Source organism: Opisthocomus hoazin, chromosome 1 (assembly GCF_030867145.1).
Source record: "Opisthocomus hoazin isolate bOpiHoa1 chromosome 1, bOpiHoa1.hap1, whole genome shotgun sequence".
Classification (NCBI taxonomy): Eukaryota; Metazoa; Chordata; class Aves; order Opisthocomiformes; family Opisthocomidae; genus Opisthocomus; species Opisthocomus hoazin.
This window is the reverse complement of record NC_134414.1, coordinates 77,924,325-77,945,088: the sequence shown is the minus strand read 5'-3', so window position 1 is coordinate 77,945,088 and position 20,764 is coordinate 77,924,325. Positions and strand designations below refer to the sequence as shown.

Genomic DNA, 20,764 nt, shown 5'->3' with positions numbered 1-20,764 from the left:
GAACGGTTTCCAAAGGAGGTGGAAGAAACTTGTCACAGAGGACGTGGGAAATCAGACTGGTCTAACATCCAGAAATGCAGAAAATTGGTTCCATGTGTGGGGATTAACTGAAGGCCCATCAGATCTGTTTAATCCCTAATCTTCATAATTTTTCAGAGCTACTTCTTTACCTTCAAATTCTTCTTCATTGCTAGGCAGTGAACTTCTTTCTCTCTGTTTTAGCTCATCAGAGTCCGACATCCTCTTCCTGGGATGTCTTTTGTCTTCTGCTCTCCTCTTCTTTTTCTTTTTTCCCCTATCTTCTTTCACAATACTTTTCTTTGCTTCTTCTCCTGCATCTTCCACAGATGAGTGAGGATAGGGCTTTGTGGTGTCTCTGTCCACGCTAGAAAATCAGACAAGGAAATTTACTAAGCTAAAAGCATGCATATTGTATACTACTTCAAATCCTTTTTTACATGACATCATAGATTTCACCTTTTCCCACATCTCACAGTACTGACAAGAGAAGGACTTAATGCATTCTTGACCATTTGACAGGGCTATAAATGTCTTACAATCCAGTTTCCCTTTTATTTACAAAATAAGTACAGAATAGCCTAAGACAGAATTAGGTCTGGCCCCTAATTCTGTCTCTCTCTTATGACTCCAAAAAGGATCTGGGCAATAATTGTCTTTTACGGTGTGGGCTCAGAGCACATAGTGTTTTACTTTGCATATGGAATTTGTTAGTTATGTTTGCAGACTGCTTGTCCTGCCATAATTATTTCTCTCCACTGTGATGGCAGGAAAACACCCCACACAGATGCTAGCATCTGATATTAAAACGACGAGCTATACTAGTACCTCTAAAGATTAGCAAAGTAAGCATGACCCCTAGTACACACCACATAAATATCAGAAGACAATCCCAAAGAACCCAGAGCTGAAGAGTTCCCCAAGCTGTTGTAATACATCTATGTGCACTGCAGACTCCTTGATGACAGAGGATCCTGGGCTATCCCTTTTAATTTTTTCCTCTTACTTCTATGGGACTTAGCACACAAGGATTGTCTCTTTTTGAGCTTCATATCGTATTGCATTCAATTTTTTGTTTGCTTTCTGATTAAATCATGCTTCTAATTGTTTTCTGTCAACAATGTCAGCATGTTCTCATTAGATCTGTGCGTATCCATGAGCAATATGCGGCACTGTTCCCCTCTGATAAGTATGACATGGGAGGTAGGTATCTATTTTAGAATGTAATGAATAATAAGTTTCAGTGGGAAGCACACTTCCGTGCCCTCTAAAAGGTAGGGGCTCCAATGGAAACTCCGTCTCAGTCTGGGCTGGAGCACTGCCGTGGCATTGCTCACACTAGTAACTGATCAATGTGTAACTAATGGAACACAGTTGTTTAATGGCTTTGAATGCACGCCTCCTCATAACAGGAAAACAGTCATTCAACAGGGCATGACAGTTGCACAAAGAAACAAATATAAAGTAAAATCATGGCCTATAACAGCTTTTTATGATGCAGCCACTGAGTTAATATAGTCAATGCCCGAAGAGGACATTATGCATGTCTATATGGTACTAAAGCGATATGTTAAGCAGCAGGAAAGGAACGAGGTTTCACTTTACAAGTATGTGGCTTTACAGACAACTCAAAACCTAGCTGAAAACGTTACAAGCAAAAAACAAACATTCTGAATTAGTGAGATTGTCAGGGACTGCCTACTCAAATCTTACAAAGCAATTTACTGTAGAGAGTTATAGATCCAAGAAGTAGGAAAGTTAAAAGACTTTTAACATAAAAGCTCTATCGTACCAGGCCTCTATCATTAATTCTTGGAAAAGAAACTAAAAATTCAGCAGAACCAGGTATGATGCATAATGTGGAAAAAGATTAAAAGAAACATATTGCAGCAGATGATAAAGTTGGGAATGTACAAAAGAAGGTGCTCTGATTCTGGCAGCAAATCGTGGAATACTGTGGATCAGTAGTGATCACTGAGGTTTTTATTGGCACACCAATGCACTTCATCTGGGTACCTGGGGGTTAGGTCTATGTTGCCTACATGCTAAAAATTACTGTTTGTGTAGTTTATCCAATGCCAACAGAGGTCCCTGGGTATCCCAAAGGCTCAAATATGTCTAGTTCGGGGATGTAAGTGGGTATCTAAGTTAAGAGAATCCCAGTTGCAGATGCTCAGCTCTCTTATTGGCTGCTTTATACATTTCACCACACTCTGTGCTATACATCTCAACATTCAATATACATCCATGGAGCCACAGTACCTAAAGTCCACTCTCACAGCTGCCAAATGCTCAAATGTTTCTGCTCTGAGTCCCATGACATCCTTTTGTGTGTCTAGGCCCTGGTGTCTTGAAAACACCAGCAATCAGATGTAAGTAATAGCATTTGAAAGAATACTGTTTGGAGGTACTTTTTGTGTTCCTTTAACAGAGGTATTTGAGGGCAATCTGAATAGTGCTATCCTCAAAAATAGACACATTTGGCAGTAAAATATTATCATCTCAGTATGGTTGTTTGTTTCTAAAATCTACAACTGCTGCGAGAAAAAAACAGAAACGATGAAGTTGAAAACTTCAGACCTTAAAACAATGGTAAGACATTGGTGTGCTCAATCATTATGCTTGTAAAATTTATGCCCTATTCCAGGCCAGGCTAAAAACTGTCTTAGTTTGGTTTAAAGGGGATAAAATACCTTAACTGAGAATCCATTATTTTGCGCTGTGGCACCAATATTTTTTGAAACTACTGCAGAGAGTCCAGGGGAGGACTACCAAGATGATGAGGGGACTGGAGCATCCCTCCTATGAGGAGAGGCTGAGGGAGCTGGGCTTGTTGAGCCTGAAGAAGAGAAGGCTGAGAAGGCATCTTTTAGAAATGCTTATAAATATCTCAGATGTGGGCGTCAAAAGGATGGGTCCAAACTCTTTTTAGTGGTGCCCAGCGACAGCACAAGGGGCAACAGGCACAAACTGAAGCAGAGGAAGTTCCAGCTGAACATGAGGAAGAACTTCTTCTCTCTGAGGGTGACGGAGCACTGGAACAGGCTGCCCAGGGAGGTTGTGGAGTCTCCTTCTCTGGAGATATTCAAGACCCGCCTGGACAAGGTCCTGTGCAGCCCGCTGTAGGTGACCCTGCTTTGGCAGGGGGGTTGGACTAGATGATCCCCAGAGGTCCCTTCCAACCCTAACATTACATGATTCTGTGATTCTGTGTTTTTATTTAGATTTCATTAATTTAATTTCAATCATCTGCTATACAAACTGGCCAGTGCATTTACAACTGAATCAGTGTTTACTAGCTGGAAACACTATATAGAAATTCACAATTAATATGACTTGAATATGTAGTTTCACATACAATTTTACCCAGAGATCTGCCAGATTTGATATCACTTCATCTAAAATTTAGATCTAATGAGTACATTTATTTCTCATTTGCAAAAATTCAGTGCATTCATTTCAGTCAGTTCTCCAAAGAATTCCTTTGTTTGTCATCATCATTTCAGCACTATTTTATCATCATTTGTACATAACAACAGCAAGTCAGCTTGCCAATAAAGTCTGTTTGGAGAATGAATATTAAAACTGATATTAAAACACTCACTCATGAAACAAAGCATGTAGAATTGAAGCCACCCTTATTGCTTATGCATTTATTCACATCTTTTTTAATAAGATAACTCATTTAGAATATAACTCAGAGGAAGGGAAAGACTTCCACTGATTTTGCTGGAACTCAGCTCAGTTTTATTCCTGCCTCTTTTCAACTGGTTGTATGCATTAAGTAGGAAATCATGGTCTTCAGGTTTGCTTTTCAGTGAAGAGAGGCAACCATCATGTCGGTGATCTGGCCTGGAAAGAGGCATTGATGTATTTCCGGATTTGGAATTCTGTTCAGTAGAGTGAGGGTATTCATTTTTTTATGTGCTGTGGCTGCAAGCTGGCAGAGAGCAAGTTTCAAACTGCACCAGAATCACTACTAGAAAATGTGTGGGAAACAGGTCTTGAATCAGTGTTGCTTTTTTGTTCCAGCATTCTCAGGGAATCCATAGATCAGCCCATGCCTGTAACCCTCACCCATAATTTTTAGATGTAATTTTTAACACTGACCATCATATTAGAATATTTCAATAAAAATGAAGAACTTCTAAAACTTCCTTTAAAGGTGGGATTTGTCCTGTTCATGCAACCTCTTGGGAAGAAATTTCCTGTGACAGAGATGATACAACTCTTTGGCAGCAGTGCCCATACTATGTTGACATACACGGAAGAGGAACTCCTTCAGTCTAGAAACCCTATGGGATGTCAAGGCAGATGGAAGATTCAAAACAAAAGTATATGTTTCTTCCCACAAAATGTGAAAATGCAAACCTCCTTCTGGGAAGAGGCTATGGATGATAAAGGTTTACATGGGTTCAAAAACGTAACCACAAAAATTCGTGGAAGAAAAATCCATCAGCTGTTAATAAAGAGACTCCTATTCTGCTTCAGAAAATTCTTAAATCACAAATTGCTGGAGGTTGGGAATCTATTATGGAGAAACAGCCCTAGATTATTTTTCTGATCTTAGTCTACTTCCTCAGATCTGTTGTTGTTTGCTGTGAGAGATTGTTTGTGCTCTGAAGGTTATCACAATCCAATGCTATTTCAAATGGATTAAACTAGAACTTCATACAATACGAAAAAGGAATCCACAATCACGTGGAACCACTGCACCTTCAGCACACACTTCACACCAGAAAAATGTTACCCCTGCTGTACATAAGTTCTGCAGAACTAAAGCAGGGGCTCATATTCATCCTACACACTCTCTCCTGATCATTCCCCAGATTTAAGCCCAGTAGAAGATTCAGTATCTTGGAAGCAACCTGCGATTTAATGCATAGCTTTGTATCATAATAAATATCTTAAAAGAAAAATAAAGTCTACAGCAAATAGAATCACCTTTCAGCAATCCTCTCACAGCTTCCTGGGGCTAAGCTTCAAACTATCACATCCCACCAATGTGTCTAAACTGAAAATAGGGCAATAAACTGCCAGATAATAAAATGGTAGGACAGACAGTTACTGCTCTTCTGATTGACGCATTTGTGGGTCAAATCACTTGGTTGCACGCGTAGAGCAAGCGAGTTCACAACAACTGCAGTTAGAGTGCTACATATGGAAATCTGGCAGCGTAGTGGAATCTGAAGTGCAACATTTAGGATTCACGTAAAATAACATATATTTTTAGGTTCAAGTATACTCACGCCATATAATCCACCATCTGCACCATTCTTATGTACCGACAGGAAAAGGCATACTTCATTTGGCTGATTTTAATAAGCCCACTTCTTACACAGTGTTCCTGCAATATTACAATGAACATTCATCTAATTTAAATCTAAATGTCAGAAACAATGAAGATACATACACATAAAAAGCCAACTGTTTTAGTGTAACAGTAATCAGCCTCTAAATAACGAAGATAAAAGTTTCAAGTACAAAGTAAATTTTCTTAATATGCACTATGAAAAATATAGTAAAATTTTCATAATGGCTTACAAACAAACATAACTGAATGAACTGAAGACTCTACTGACTGTGATAAAACCCCGTATGTTTTGCATTTTAGCAGCATGGAGCTTGTGAAAGCTACCAAATGGATTAAAGAGGAAAAGCACAGAGTATGATTTAAGAATAAATTACCCTACAGGATTTCTTGATTCATGTCTATTACATGAGCACTTTGTTGAGCCCTGAAATCTGATTTACTTTGGTTAGCTGGAGACAGGGATTGAGACAGCGAGCTCATGAGCCTGGAAAGTTATATCTGCCTCATCAGAAACAGAACAATGGTAATTCCATTGCCAAATTTGTATTGTCTTCTAGGTTTACTTACTTTTCTGCTGTTGTACATCAGAACTGTGTAGAGTTTATCACATATTTCCACCCTCTTTGGTGTTGCTATGACAATGGCAGGTGCATAATATTCATTTCCTGTCTGTGTCCCAGTTCTGGCAAACACATAATCTCCAACCTACATGCCACGAAAGCATCCGTTTGCAAGAACAGTGTAACTTGTATGTTTTACAAGACATAAAAGGTAAATATTAAGATATTTTTACATGAATCATCATTCTAACATGTTACCATGCTTCAACATGGATCTTTAAAAGAAAAGAAGAACTTGGTCCTTGCATGTACTGATAACTCCCAATTTCCACTGATTCAAGGAGAGGACACAAAGCAAAAATAAAGCACAGAGGCCTACTAAATATACCAAGGCTCAACTAGCAAGTTAAACAGAATGAGGAAACTTACAACTCTTCAGCCCCTTGAACTTTGTGCCAATTCATATTTTTTTAGCAAGCTTTTAAAGCAACCTTGAGAATTTAAGAGAATTCCATATGCAACTGACCTATACAAAATCATTTAAAAAATGAACACAGAAGTCACAATTTACTATCAAATTCTGTAGAACTTCTCTAGAATTGGATGGTCCCCTTACAGAGTAACAGGAACAAGCTGATCAAGATTTGCCTTCATTTCAAAGGGAAAATAAGGCACATCTCTTGTTTAAAGTGTAACAAAATAGTTATAAAAATGCTTTTTGTATTCATAACAGCTGTATCCATTCTGTATCCTTTCTGTATCCATCATCACTGTTGTGTGTAAAATAAGAATCACCTGAAAAAACAACTGTGATTACAGATAGTCGGCTGATAAATAAAATGAGAAATGGAATAAGAAATTTTTTTTTTACTGTTATTTGCCTTAGTATAAGGGTATCTGCTGGATTTAAAATATGCTGTGAAAAACAAAGGATTATAACCTGCTGTACATTACACTGCATATAAAAGGCTTTCCTTCATTCATAATCTGTGTGCCAGGAAACAATCATTCTGCTGGTAAATAGCTCAACTTTCTTCTATAGGTGTCCAAATATTCATGTTTTATAAAGAAAATAATAAAGAATTCTAATAAACAAAGGAAAAGGATTATAATGAAATCAAGCTCCAAACAAATGAAAAATAGCATGTTGAAAATTGCGTGATATTACTATCACTAAAAATTCTTCCTTAAAATAAACAGATGTATTTAAAAGACTAAAAAAATCATCTATCCTTTATTCTACGTGTGACCAAATAAACAAAATTAAAAATACGTATTTGCTGTCATAAAAACCCCACAATTTTTCACCTGCAGATATGGGCATGGCATAGCACCTCCCACAGGTATAGCGAACTTCACAGGTACAATCGAGGTCTCCCCATTGTTGAAGTCAACAAGTGCACAGGTAGAACTGATATTCTTTGTTATAGTTCCTAAAAAACCAACATCATAAAATATTCAAATGCTTTTCTTTTACCCCTTGTGAAAATTTGCTTTAAAAACCCTATAAGCTGTTACACATCACTGCGGTCAAAGGTAATCTATACTATACGTTCTTCATCTTCATTTAGCTAGGGTAAGCTGTGCTAGGGCAATAGAGAAAAAAATAGAATCTTAGTAACCATTCTTAATATGCCATAAAAAGAAGAATAATTTTTAAGCCCAGGTCTGAAATTTGCAGTCTGATCAGGCGGATGATTGTTGACACAATGAAGCAATTATCATAGTTAAAAAGATGTAATTTAAAAAAAAAAAAAACAAGCAATAAAGGTAATGCAAAAACACACACACATGATTTTTCTTAGCGAACAACAGAACACCATTTTACCTAGTAATCATTCTGGCTCAAAACTCAACAAAAACATAGAAGCATTTAATGAATTGTTTGAACACATGCAAAAGCTCAGCTTTTGCCAAATGCTCAACAGAAACATTCAAGGGAGACATCAAAGAGGGATAGGTTGATGCTCTCGGATACTCAGATTACCTTCCATACTCTTCTTATATAAACGTATGATTGCTTTCTCACTTTAGAAAACGTCCGGTTTTTTACAAATGTATATATGTCACACACAAGATATATATTCATTTTTCATGAACATGCACATGTATTATTAAGTCTGTTTAAGGCAGGAGCAGTTAATTATGATCAAAACTAATGTTTTATCAGTATTAAGAAACTCTAAAAAATATTTAAAATGTAGACAAAAATATATACCTGGATAATAAAATCCTGTGACATCTGATCTTGCAATGACTTTTTGGCTTTTGTGAATCACAAATATATGGCCTTTTTGTGTTTTTTTAGACTTTGACTTCCCAGTTTCTTCTTCAAGTCTCTGTAATTTGATACAATTATTCTTTCCACAACAACTAAGCAAGTCAGTCTCAATCTACCCTTTAGAATTAATTAAAAATTTAGTCAACGTAATGTTATGACCTCTGCAGATAATTCACAGTAAACTGGAATTATTTTAAACATTTGAAATGGTTATAAACAGAGGAAGCAGTGTTACTCATGGATAAGATCATCTAAGAGTTTTCACTGTTAAATCCTGTTTTACATGGTCATAACAATACCAATATTTTCAAGAATTCAGGCAGAAATTTACCTTGATGAATTATGGCTATGGCTAACATTTTCCTAGAAAAAAAAATTTACAGACTTGTACAATTCATATTGAAGGATGAGGTAAGGAAAAATCAACTGATTTTGCCGAATAAGTGAAGGTGCTATACATGTTCATTTAGTCCAGATAGGTATGTCTTCACAATAATCTTATTTTCATGAAAAGTACTACACTGTATGGAATGACTGATTAAAAAAATCAAATACAGAATCAAAATTTAAAAAAAAAAGTCTAGCAAAAAATGTTTCTTTACATACTATAAAGTAAAAATTAAAATTTTCAGCACTTTTAAAACATTCCAGCTTAGCAAAATATTAAACCATATTTTCCAGAGCTGCCACTGTCCATCATTTTGCCCTGATAGTTTAGGTTCTTCACACACTAATTCTACTCTTTGGGGGGCAACTGCCCAGACTACAGTTCCTGTAACGTATCACAGCCACACAGAACACCGGAGCTGACTGTTAAATCGCTCATAAATAAGCCTGGGGGACCACACACCGGATGGTGAGACCTGAAATACTAATGGGGCTGGCTGGCTGTGGATCGACTCAACTCCTAGTTGAGTAGTAGTAACTGAATGAAGGATGCAAAGAGCAAAACGGATCTCCAACAATAATTGAGGCAGGGAGCTGTGGGAAACATGGTATGTGAAAAAGAGTCAAAGACTCACTAATCACAAATGGCTCTGTGTAAAAATACACTGTCAGGCTTTCCAAGCTTCTGCGTACCTGACTTTACAGTCACCACATTCTTTCACCTTAAAGCCTTTTATAGCTCACATTAACATTTTATGCAATCTCAGTGTTGTTTGACTTGAAAGTAAATTATGTTCCTGAATCTCTGTTTTTCTAGAAGAAAGAATTCTTTTCCTTTCAGGGCATCTCTCTTACAGGAAGTTTTGAGAGGTTCAGTGCATTATATGTATACATCAGAATGTGAAAGACCACTTTATATTTTGCTTTTCTGAGAAAATTAAGAAAACTGATGATATAAAAACATTTTCTTTCTAATATTAAAAAGTCTGTAAACCCAGTATTTTTATAACTAAATTTTAATAATCCTTTAGAATAATGATGTAATTTGTATTTGCTACAATAGCAAATTAATTATTGAAAAAGTCTATTATTTTCTCCATACTGCTCACTATAGTGCTTCTAAACATAAATGGTAAGCATGCAAAGTTAAATAAATTATTGTTTCCCCATTAATTTTTAAAACATACACTTATTAGTTTACATCATAAACAATTTGCAAGCATCCATCTCTTATACAGTTGCTTTGAATCACAGAAACACACAGCCTGAAATCTCAAACTTTTCCACACATCTGAAAAACGATAACTCATAGACTCCTAAAAATTCATGCTTGCTAGGGTGAGTATGATCTGCTTCCTTGTCTGATGGCATTTCTCTTCCTAAAACGATGTATTTTCCCTAACAGGCAACAATGACAGAGAAGATGGGAATAATCTTGACTAAATAGTTTGTTCTCAGTTTCACTATAACTATCACAAATCCTTTATTCCAATGTCCCCCACAAAAATCAGAAACAACACTAAAAAAAAGGCTTAAAAATAAGCAGAACACACAGAAAAAAAGATAAGGAGATCTTTTAAATGGGAGATATGCGGGGTTTTTCTAGTTTATTCTTTACTGCTATAGAATATAAATTATACCAACACTTCTGTTTTTCAGACTCAGTCTAAACCAGAGGCTCTTCATAGCACTCCAGTCTTTGAAGTACAACCTAACAAAGGCTGATTTGAGTGCCAAGACTTACAGCTCCACAGACACAAAAAGGTATTTGGGTAAACCATTTACTTAATTCCTCAGGCTCCAAAGAGGCAGCTGCTGCTGAATATTTATTATCAACTAATTTGTAATGCTTGACTAATAACTTGGGCAACTTCCAGCACTCTGCATTAATCCGAATACTAAAGACCGCGCAGGCATCCACAATGAGGACGCCGAGTCCCGCAGAATTCAGGTGGCTCAGAAATACTGTTTAAATTCAAATCCATCTCTCTTTCCTCTCACATAGCCTTTAGGTGTTCAGCACAATTGACCCAGACACCGTCAGAGTGCCGATTTCAGGGTTAGCGTTGTCCAGCATTTTTATTACGAGAGTGCGGTCTGATTCTCAGGATTTTCACCCTGTTTAGCTCTGCTTCTGTTGAAGGCAATGCTTGAGGTGAAGGAGACTTTCTTTCCCCCTGCCCGTACCTGCTGCATTTTAAAATTCCCTCTCAAAGAGGTTAGTTTTGGCACTTTCCTACTGTAAGTGAGAATAGATTGGAAGACTATCCACAGATCTCCATGTATCTCTGCTCTAATTGTGACATTTCACAATTCTGACACCTCCAGAGCCAAGCAACCACTGCTTTTCCCAGGCTGTCAGGGGCAACAAGCCCATTCTGTGTAGACCACAGTTCATTTTTATGACAGAGACTAATATTTTGTAGCTACACACTGTTTGTCCAACAAGTTACCTCATTGATAACAATGGAAAATTTGACCAAACATTCCTAAGTGGGTGTAACTTTGTTGTTGTTGTGCTATTTGGGATGCTTGTTTTGCCTTGTCTCCCTAAAGAGACACAAGAGCAAAGGCAAGGGATGCCAAGCTGTTTAGGAAACATATGAATGCAAAAAAAGGTATCAACAGACAGCGATTAGTGATCCTTAAACAGTGCGGAGGAACGAGGAGTGTAAGAATTAGGACACATGGAAATAGAGGAAACTGTCAAGGGAGATCCAGATTTTCATTCTTGTAAAGAACCAACTCTCAGCTATAAGTTTTTCATTAGGAATAATTAAATCCATTGTATATGAAATATATTTTTCAGAATGAACAGACTCGATGAGCCACTAGAGGTCCCTTTCCACCCAAACAAACATGCTTTACAATATTTGTTATGCTCATTAACCATTTTATTTTTATCACATGGTGACCATTCAAAAGGGTCACAAACAAGCATAAGCCTTGCACATTCGAGCTCATCCTAAGGGAAACACAGTACTTTAGAAAGTATGTTCTTAACCAGAGTGGATCCTTAGCAATGAATGAACTTTATCTCTGCACAATCTGAAATCGATTCATGTGCAGACAGTGAAATATTCACTCTGAGATGAAATATTCTCCATCACTCTTAAAGGCCAGATTGCGACACTTGTGAAAGAAATACTTTACGTGAAAATGTAATGGCCATTAACGGAACATACCAAACTGTCCTGGAAGCTATCATGGTTGGGGAATAGTAGTGCCATGACCCCAGCAGACCTGAGATGGTCTAATGAGAAGTGGGTAGGAGACCCTGAAAAAGTCCTTTTACTAGGTGACTTCATGTTGTAAACAGCTTTGTAATTTAGTGAGGAAAAAAAAACATAATAAGAAATGATGGTTGACTGTTATATCTGACAAGTTCAAAGTAGAAAACAGATAAAATATTTTAAGACAAAGCAGTTACTTATTAGAAAAAAACCAAAGTAAACAATACATTCCTCATTTTTAATATCTTTAGATGAAAGCTGAGTGCCAGCCTGAAAAGGAAGATTTTTGTCAACCTATGCTTTAACCTGTACAGCTAAAAGAACTAAGCTGAGTAAAATACAGCCTACAATTAAGTAATCATCAACATTCAGTGTTTTATATTTTGCCTGATAACAACTAAATGTGTTTTTGCTCATTTCCCAAAGCATTTACTTCTTGCATCACCAGAGATCTTCAGTCATCTCACAGGACTGTGGAGATGGATACCTACCCCATCCTCCTCCAGTCAGGCACCGGCACACTGTACCTTTCACAGATATGAACACAACTCCCAGAGAAGGCTAGAGCACAGAGGGAGGATAACCAGACCATTAATTCAGTTGCAGGCTTAAACAGAAAGCTCCCATAGCAAGGACATCCAAAAAGGATTATTCATTTTTTTAAGAAGTCCTGAAGGTAATAAGGAACCCTTAAAAACTAAAAACTAAGGTGTTTTACTTTGAATTTAGTGGAAAAGAAAAAAAACAGGAAATTTAAAAATTTGCTTTGTTGAGTGGCCCTCAGGATAATTGTGATTTTTCTACCATCTCACAATGACAATTTTAATTTGGTGCCATATTAGCTATTTCCTTGCTGCAATGTATTTCAGCTGGCAGTTTATTTTTTTATGCTCATTTTGTAGACAGAAATCACAGATGCAAAAACCTCCATCAGCATTTTTAAAAGGCTCCCCATTTTTTTTCCATTTTTTTCACTGTTTTTCTGCCACATAAACAGAACTCTAATTACATCTGAATTTCTGCCTCTCACCCTTAAAGCCTTTCAGCTGCAGATTAGGAAAAGATGGTGCTCTGATTAGGCTCCTAAAGCAGGTTGACTCAGGATAAGTGATTGCACAATGTTAATCACATCATGTCTGAGAGCACACATTGGTTGTTTCAAGGCAATTATTACCGTCAACAAATGAAACACGAACACATTTCTGCTGCTCTTGTATTGGGACTTTACATGGCAGCAGTAAATCAGTGATCGAAACAGCTGCATGGGCAATGTAATATTTTCAGACTAGTGTAATATGAATCAAGATCATCTGTTTTGAAGATCTTAAAATGTTTTCAAATGCACATTCTTAGTGGAGCCAATTCTCTAAGATTACAGAAAACTGAATGTGATCCTGCCCATAATAATTTATTTTCATGCACAGCCTGTGTTATCATAATAATTCTATTCAATTTAGCACAAATATTTTTTTATAACTTATGTTATGTAAAATGCCATAGCTCAACGTGAAAACTATTTTTGATCTGAATAGAGAGGTATATCTCAGTCACGGAGTGTCAAATAAAACAAAAGATTGACTTTTTAAAGAATACTGGCACATTTCTAGGCATCACCTGCTAGGTTGAGTGGATATGGATACTTGGCATAATTTAGAATTGTAAATTCCAATTGCACATTCCCATTCATGGCTGAGAACTCACAGTATAGGTTTGCACTTTGCTCATTTGAGATTCACTTAGCTTGCCCTCCAAACTGATATATGTGTGTGTGTATATACATATATTTGTATACATGCCTATGTCAGGGCAAAAAAGAACTATTACGATAATTTTATTATGTTTCCTACATAATACAAAGTATAGGCCTTTCCTCAGCATTCACTGCAACTAGGCCAATCACACCTTCAAGATCAGTCAAAGAGTTGTTTCTTTCACTCAGTCACACAAAACAATGGAAAAGAGAAGGGATATATTAATATATGAGCGTTATGATGAATTCTCTATTTGTTTTTAATTATCCTCTAGTAGAACTTAGAGGCCTGAGAGAAGATTTGCATTCTTATTAATTTCCTAGAGAGCTTTATTTTAATATTATCACAGTACAACTGCACCTAGACAGCAGTTCTGCAGAGGCAGCAGTACTCCCAGTGAAGTACTGCTTGATGAATCTATTACATGAAAAAACTTGAAACCAAATAAGAGAAATGGCTTGATTTTTTCAGAGGTAAGTACTTTGAATTTTAAAACATCATCAGTGTATACAGAAATCTTTTCATTTGGGAAGGTTAAATGGCTTTTTAAAACTTAAAAATCTGTTATTCATTTCCCTGAGAAATCATATTCATAACTTGAAGAAAAAAACACTAAGGTACAATCAATTCATTTTCAAGAATGTTCTGAACGAGTGAAAATAATAATAGAAGAATACAACATTGTAACCTAGGATACGTTTGTTGAACATATATATCACCACAGGAAAAACTAAGATGAAAAAATGCATTCTCTCTTCCAATAGGGCAGCCTAAAATAACTTACTAGCCTTATTTTTGTACTTCTTGCTTCATGTATTTCCATAGGCATTTCACTAAACCTCTAATAGCATTCCAGGTAAAATCAGAGGTTCATCTGGGGGACATATATATACATATATCTCAATCAAAAATCTCAAACTTCAATCACAGTTGCAGAGGAGCTAGACTACTTTCTGCTAACGTACTACTGGAATGGAGAGAGCACTTGGGCTCGCCAATAGATGAGCTACACAGCTTTCCAGATGCCACTGACTGCCAGCTAGGGCTCTGTTCACAATGTTGTGAGATTTGCCACCGCTTTATGTATGCCTACCTTTTATGGATAGCTAAATTTCAGTGCCCAAATATGAAGCTGAATCCCACCCCTTCTTTTCATCTTTTCTCTTAGAAGAAAGATACCACAGAAGATTGCAGTGAATTAATCCAACATTACAAGATCTTTTAGTTCTGTTTATCAGATATTGACGCAAACACAAATCTTACATCATAGCTCTTCTTTAATATATATCTCTGCTATTGTTGCAGAGGAGGTAAAGATACTGTGCTCAGATTTGTTTCTAAGAGGCTCAGTTTCTGTGGTCTCAGCTCCAGAACTTCTGCTTCCCCAGTAGCTCCAAAAAGTCATTGAAATTTTGCTCTCTTTTTATACTTCATATAATTTGTATAAAAACACCATGCTAAACAACTAATTTATCAGCTATTACCACAAAAGAAAATTATTCCAGAAGCACATATTGAAGAGCTACATCTGTAATATCTATTACCTTTTTATTGTTGCTTATATGTGCTTCTGAGCTTTTCTCAGTTTCCTTTTTGATAGCTTCCTGAAGATCAGAGGCTTGTTGTACATATGTTAATCCTGTCAGTATCTCATCTTCTAACAATATTACATCTTCACAGGAAATTGGCCATCCCAAATTCTCTAAAGCCTCTAGCAAAGCTTCTTTATGCTGCATATATTGGACTGGTCGATCCTCTTTAAATCTTTAAAAAAAAATTAAAAGAATAGTAATCACGAGTAGGAAAAATTTTAATTTTGGCAGTACTTTGTAAAAAGACTCACAAAGCTTAAAAGCAGAATAGTACATCAGCTTCATCCAATCTTTCTTCTGTATACCACAAGTTCTTGTGTTTCATCCAGCTACCATTCTGTTTACTCAAACAATCACATCTGGCTTAACCATATCTTATAGAAAGAGATACACAGAGCAATTCAAGTGGCTGAGCATAGATATCTGGTGCCATTTTAGATGTCCTAGAATATGTGAGGCATCAATGCAGAACTTGCAGATATGATTGAGAAGCTATGGAAATCCCTGGCCCTTCTGGAGCAGCAGCTAGGGTGAAGCGGCAAGCATCTAGATGTCTATGAAGTCCTGATTTGCTACATCTGTCTCGACTGATCACATAAAAAAAGATAGTCTCCTGCTCTTTAGTATTTATTTATTATTATTGATTAGATTCTTTATTATTATTATTTATTCTGTCACTCCTGCACTGCTTAATTTTCACTCAGTGATCAGGAGTTTGCTTCCATCCATGGTTCAGGTTATGTCAATGTCCACCGGACTAAAGGGCCATCTTGAACCTATGCACTTGTTATGGTTTAGCCTGTATGAACGCCAGGTGCCCACCAAAGCTGCTTTATCACACCCCTTCCTCAGCTGGACAGGGGAGAAAAAATATGATGAAAGGCTCGAGGGTCGAGATAGGGACAGGGAGAGATCACTCACCGATTACTGTCACAGACAAAACAGACCGAACTTGGGGGAAAAAAAGAAAGTTTAATTTATGACCAATCAACTCAGAGTAGGATAATGAGAAATGAAACCAAATCTTAGAAACACCTTTCCCCCCCACCTCTCCATTCTTTCTGGAGTGAACGGGGAATGGGGGTTATGGTCAATTCATCACACGTTGTCTCTGCCGCTCCTTCCTCCCCAGGCGGAGGACTCCTCACACTCTGCCCCTGCTCCAACGTGGGGTCCCTCTCACAGGAGACAGTTCTCCACAAACTTCTCCAACATGGGTCCTTCCCACGGGCTGCAGGCCTTCATGAACAGACTGCTCCAGCGTGGGTCCCCCACAGGGTCAAAAGTCCTGCCAGCAAACCTGCTCCGGCGTGAGGTCCTCTCTGCACAGAGCTGGCTGGCATTGGCTCTGTCAGAGGCAGGGGAAGCTTCTAGCAGCTTCTCACAGAAGCCACTCCCTTGTAGCTCCCCCGCTATCAAAACCTTGCCACGCAAACCCACAACAACACTGAAGGTACCTATACACAGAAAGGTGAATCGGATACAGTCATCTTGTTGATAAAACCAAACTAAAAGCCCCCAAATCCAGAACAGGCAGAATTCTTTAAATCTCCAGTTGGAAGTAACATACTTCTTTTTAGTATGCAAATAATTCCTGTGGCTCTTCTCTATAGCTTTGCCAGCATTTAAAAAACATGAAACCTAGACCTGGAGGGAGTATTTAAGTGTCTGCCTTACCAACACATACAACCATAGTGATGCCTACCAGGTTGCCCTACTCTTTGTCACTGCTCGTATCTCTTCTCCTCTAGGAACTACTTTGTATTGAAACTATACTGACTGGTATATTTACCTAGAATTTGTTTTCTGAGTCAATTATTCATCTATAATCTATGTCAAGTTAACTTATCTCCTTAGTTGGATCTCTCAACCATTTTGAACACAAGCAAAATATTAATGCTTCTCTAGTAAATCTGAATTTCCCTAGTTATCTGAGGTGATAGTCTTTTAATACACACTAGTGAACCAGAGAGCTCCTCAGCCAACTCTTTCAGGGCTTCTGTGACCAAGTTAGTAGACTTCATTACCCTCTCCCTTCAGATTAATGATTTTGAAAGTATGTTGTCATTCTTTTGTAATACATGAACATGATCATTCAAATTGTAAATTTAGAAAAGAAATAGATCAATTATTTCAATTTCTATGCACCAACATAAATAATTTTAATATGTCCCTCTAGCAACAGACTGTACAATTGCGAGGACTTTTTTTTTTCCTTATATACATAACTGGCCATATGTTACCAACAATAAAATATCTTGGATACCACCTTGTCAACTTTGCATACTCTATAACTCATTCCCTATCAACAGACTTTTATTTCCTTCTTTTAATTATATGCTGTTCTTTTGTTTAACAGCCTTCACTTTCTCTCTGCACCAGAATGGGGTTTAAGTTCTCCTTACTGATGATAGGATTGTGTATTTTTTGCTCATTAGCTTAAGACTTCTTAAAAGCATTCTACTTTTCATTACTATTTTTCTGCCTAAAATATTTCACACAAATTCAGTTTTCATTAATTGATCTTAACTTTATTCTCTGAAGTAAACAGACACTAACTTTACTGATGTCTGTCCTGTTTATACAGTCGCTACTTTTCAAAATCAATATACCGAAACAAGCTAGTTTAAGTAGTACAAACTTCCAGTGTGATATACAGTTCCAGCACATACTGTAAAGGTGCTTGTTATACTTTTACAAACCAGCCACTGAAGTGCTCTTTACCAGATGAGAGAAGTTTTACCTTGATGCCAAAGGCAACAATGTGCTGCCCTCCCAAGGCCCTGCCACTTGGCACTGATTAAGAATAGACCAGCACCATTCAAATGGAGTGCAAGTCCTTTCCTTTAAAAATAATCAGCACTGCAAGAAGGAGGTCCAGAATTTAATATTGCTCCATGTTACATACACATTTCTGAAAGTAACATATAGTTATGAAATACTTGAAAATAAAACCAGTTGGTTACAGAAATGTTGATAAAAAGATATCAAATATTTATGACCAGCCTTTCAGAGGTAAGTTAGAAAACCAAACGGTGATGGCTTACTTGTCTCTTTCCTCCTGAGATAGTGCTCTCCAAACAACTAGGTTTAGGCGCCTATTAAAGAAAGCAAAGCAGTTTTTGAGGGAATGCAGTTCCTTGTGCATCTGATCATATCAAAACTAGCAAATAAAAACAGTTTCTTAAGATATCTGCACTGATCTGTATTCCAAGAGCACTGCATCATCCTTATCATTCAGCTATGAAATTGTCAACTGCAAGAGAAGATGGGAAAACAGCATCTTCCATCAAGTAGCAACATGACTATTTCAGGGTCACAGAAGGATTAATGGCAATCACTGCTTCTTCTTGCCAGGATTTTCTATGGATGGTTCTCTTCCGCACCAGCAAGCTAAATCAAAGAACAAAACTGACTAAATGCCCGTTAAGGTAAGCACAGTTCCTCCAACTAAACAGTTTCAGAAAACTGTAGCCTGAAGACACATGGAAAGCAATGCTATTCTTTTTTTTTTTTTCCTGCTAAGATAACCCCTCAGTTGTGCCATACATGTTTCCACTTTATTAAACTCTGGCTAGGAAGAAAAACTACTCACAAGAAAACAGAAGTGATTATCCCAAAGCAATGCAGTTCTGAGATCTTTTAAAAGCACCACTGAAATTTCTGCTTTTGCTTTTTAGACATAAGTTATAAACTCTCATTAGGTCATCTAGCTTACAGTTTTCTCTATTAACATCTCTGCGGAGAGGGACCTGGGTGTCCTGGTGGACGACAGGTTAACCATGAGCCAGCAGTGTGCCCTGGCTGCCAAGAAAGCCAATGGGATCCTGGGGTGCATCAAGAAGAGTGTGGCCAGCAGGACGAGGGAGGTTCTGCTTCCCCTCTACACTGCCCTGGTGAGGCCTCATCTGGAGTACTGTGTCCAGTTCTGGGCTCCCCAGTTCAAGAAAGATGAAGAGCTACTGGAGAGAGTCCAGCGGAGGGCTACAAGGATGGTGAGGGGACTGGAGCATCTCCCCTACGAGGAGAGGTTGAGGGAGCTGGGCTTGTTCAGCCTGAAGAAGAGAAGGCTGCGAGGGGACCTAATAAATGCCTACAAATATCTGAAGGGTGGGTGTCAGGAGGATGGGGCCAAGCTCTTTTCAGTGGTGCCCAGTGACAGGACAAGGGGCAATGGGCACAAACTGAGGCACAGGAAGTTCCGTCTGAACATGAGGAAGAACTTCTTCACTCTGAGGGTGACGGAGCACTGGAACAGGCTGCCCAGGGAGGTTGTGGAGTCTGCTTCTCTGGAGATATTCAAGACCCACCTGGACAAGATACTGTGCAGCCTGCTGTAGGTGACCCTGCTTCGGCAGGGGGGGTGGACTAGATGACCCACAGAGGTCCCTTCCAACCCCTACTATTCTGTGATTCTGTGATTCTGTGATCTCAAACAATTAAGCCATCACTCAATTACTTCCTTTCTTACTATAGAAACAAACCTCTACCGATGATCCTAATTGCTGTAATTCTAGAAAAATTTCTAAACTTCCTTTGGAAATACAAGAATAAACTCCTTGTTAGGAAAAATTCAGATTGTAACCATTGGACTTTTAACAGTCTTGCCAGATTTACTGGTGCGTGCACAAAAAAGCTCATTAACACCGCATTTTTAATATGAATTTCTTAACGGTTCATTTTCTCTGCTAGAAACCAAACCCCGGAATTTCTAGAATGTAAATTACTTAGTTCATTCACAGTCTGCAGTCTCAGCATGCTCCACTGCCTATTTCATACTTCTAAATGTGCATACTCATAACAAACTCATTTGTAAAAGCCTCAGACACGTTTTGAAGCTTCCAGTGTTTTTCTCCTTCAATACTGGATATTGTCTTTGTCAGAGCACAAAATTTCTGCCCTCACCACTTTTCTCCCTCTAAATCTGATGCTAAGGTCAATCTATGTATGGGGAAGATATTGTCATGCTTGCTTCTGCTCCTGAAAGCTGCATGCCCAGATATATCATCTTATCTACAGATGTCAGAATAAATTTGTGACCAGTCATTATTCACAAAGCTGAACTGCAGCCTTTGTAAAATTCTATTACTGGAAAAGTACTGTGGCATTTAGGGTAAAATAAATTTGACTGGGTTGCTGTTTCACATGTAGAGGAAAAGCAGTGAAAACTCTTTTACATTCTCAATTATAAGGATCTTCAGACAGATCTCTCTTCTATACATCCTTTTCACAGAAGTAGGGAACTCAATCCTACTATTGTAAATACACCAATTCATGGACTACTATGGGTAAACATAAGTAAACCATACCCCCAATCACCAAAGTTCTAGGGAGACTGTCAGTAGAAGATCATCAGTCTAACCAGAAAACGCTTTTCTAATAAATGTAAAATATTCAATGATATGGCACAGCAATGAAAAATGTGAATGTTTTTCCAGAAGTCACCATCAAAATATAGCACTTGAACCTTCTTTCAAAACGAGTGACAAATCCACATTTCTAGGAGTTCTTCATCAGTCTGATAATAACAGTATTTTCTCAGTGACAGAGCACACAAAATCAATAGAATTCCATTAATAGTAGACATAGCAAGCAGCATTTGCAAACCATAATTCTTGATTTTTACCA

General features: G+C 37.7%; 1 protein-coding gene across 1 annotated transcript in view; it reads right to left on the bottom strand.

Moving 5' to 3' along the window:
- VWA3B (von Willebrand factor A domain containing 3B) overlaps positions 1-20,764 on the bottom strand; it is a 77,237-nt gene that overhangs the window by 5,300 nt on the left and 51,173 nt on the right. Inside the window, exons 22-28 of the mRNA XM_009943900.2 lie at positions 18,184-18,234; positions 15,089-15,308; positions 8,111-8,231; positions 7,201-7,325; positions 5,900-6,037; positions 5,268-5,365; positions 171-385 (exon numbers count right to left, since the gene is read on the bottom strand). Coding sequence (XP_009942202.2) covers positions 171-385; positions 5,268-5,365; positions 5,900-6,037; positions 7,201-7,325; positions 8,111-8,231; positions 15,089-15,308; positions 18,184-18,234 — 968 coding nt within the window. The remainder of the gene's footprint in view (positions 1-170; positions 386-5,267; positions 5,366-5,899; positions 6,038-7,200; positions 7,326-8,110; positions 8,232-15,088; positions 15,309-18,183; positions 18,235-20,764) is intronic.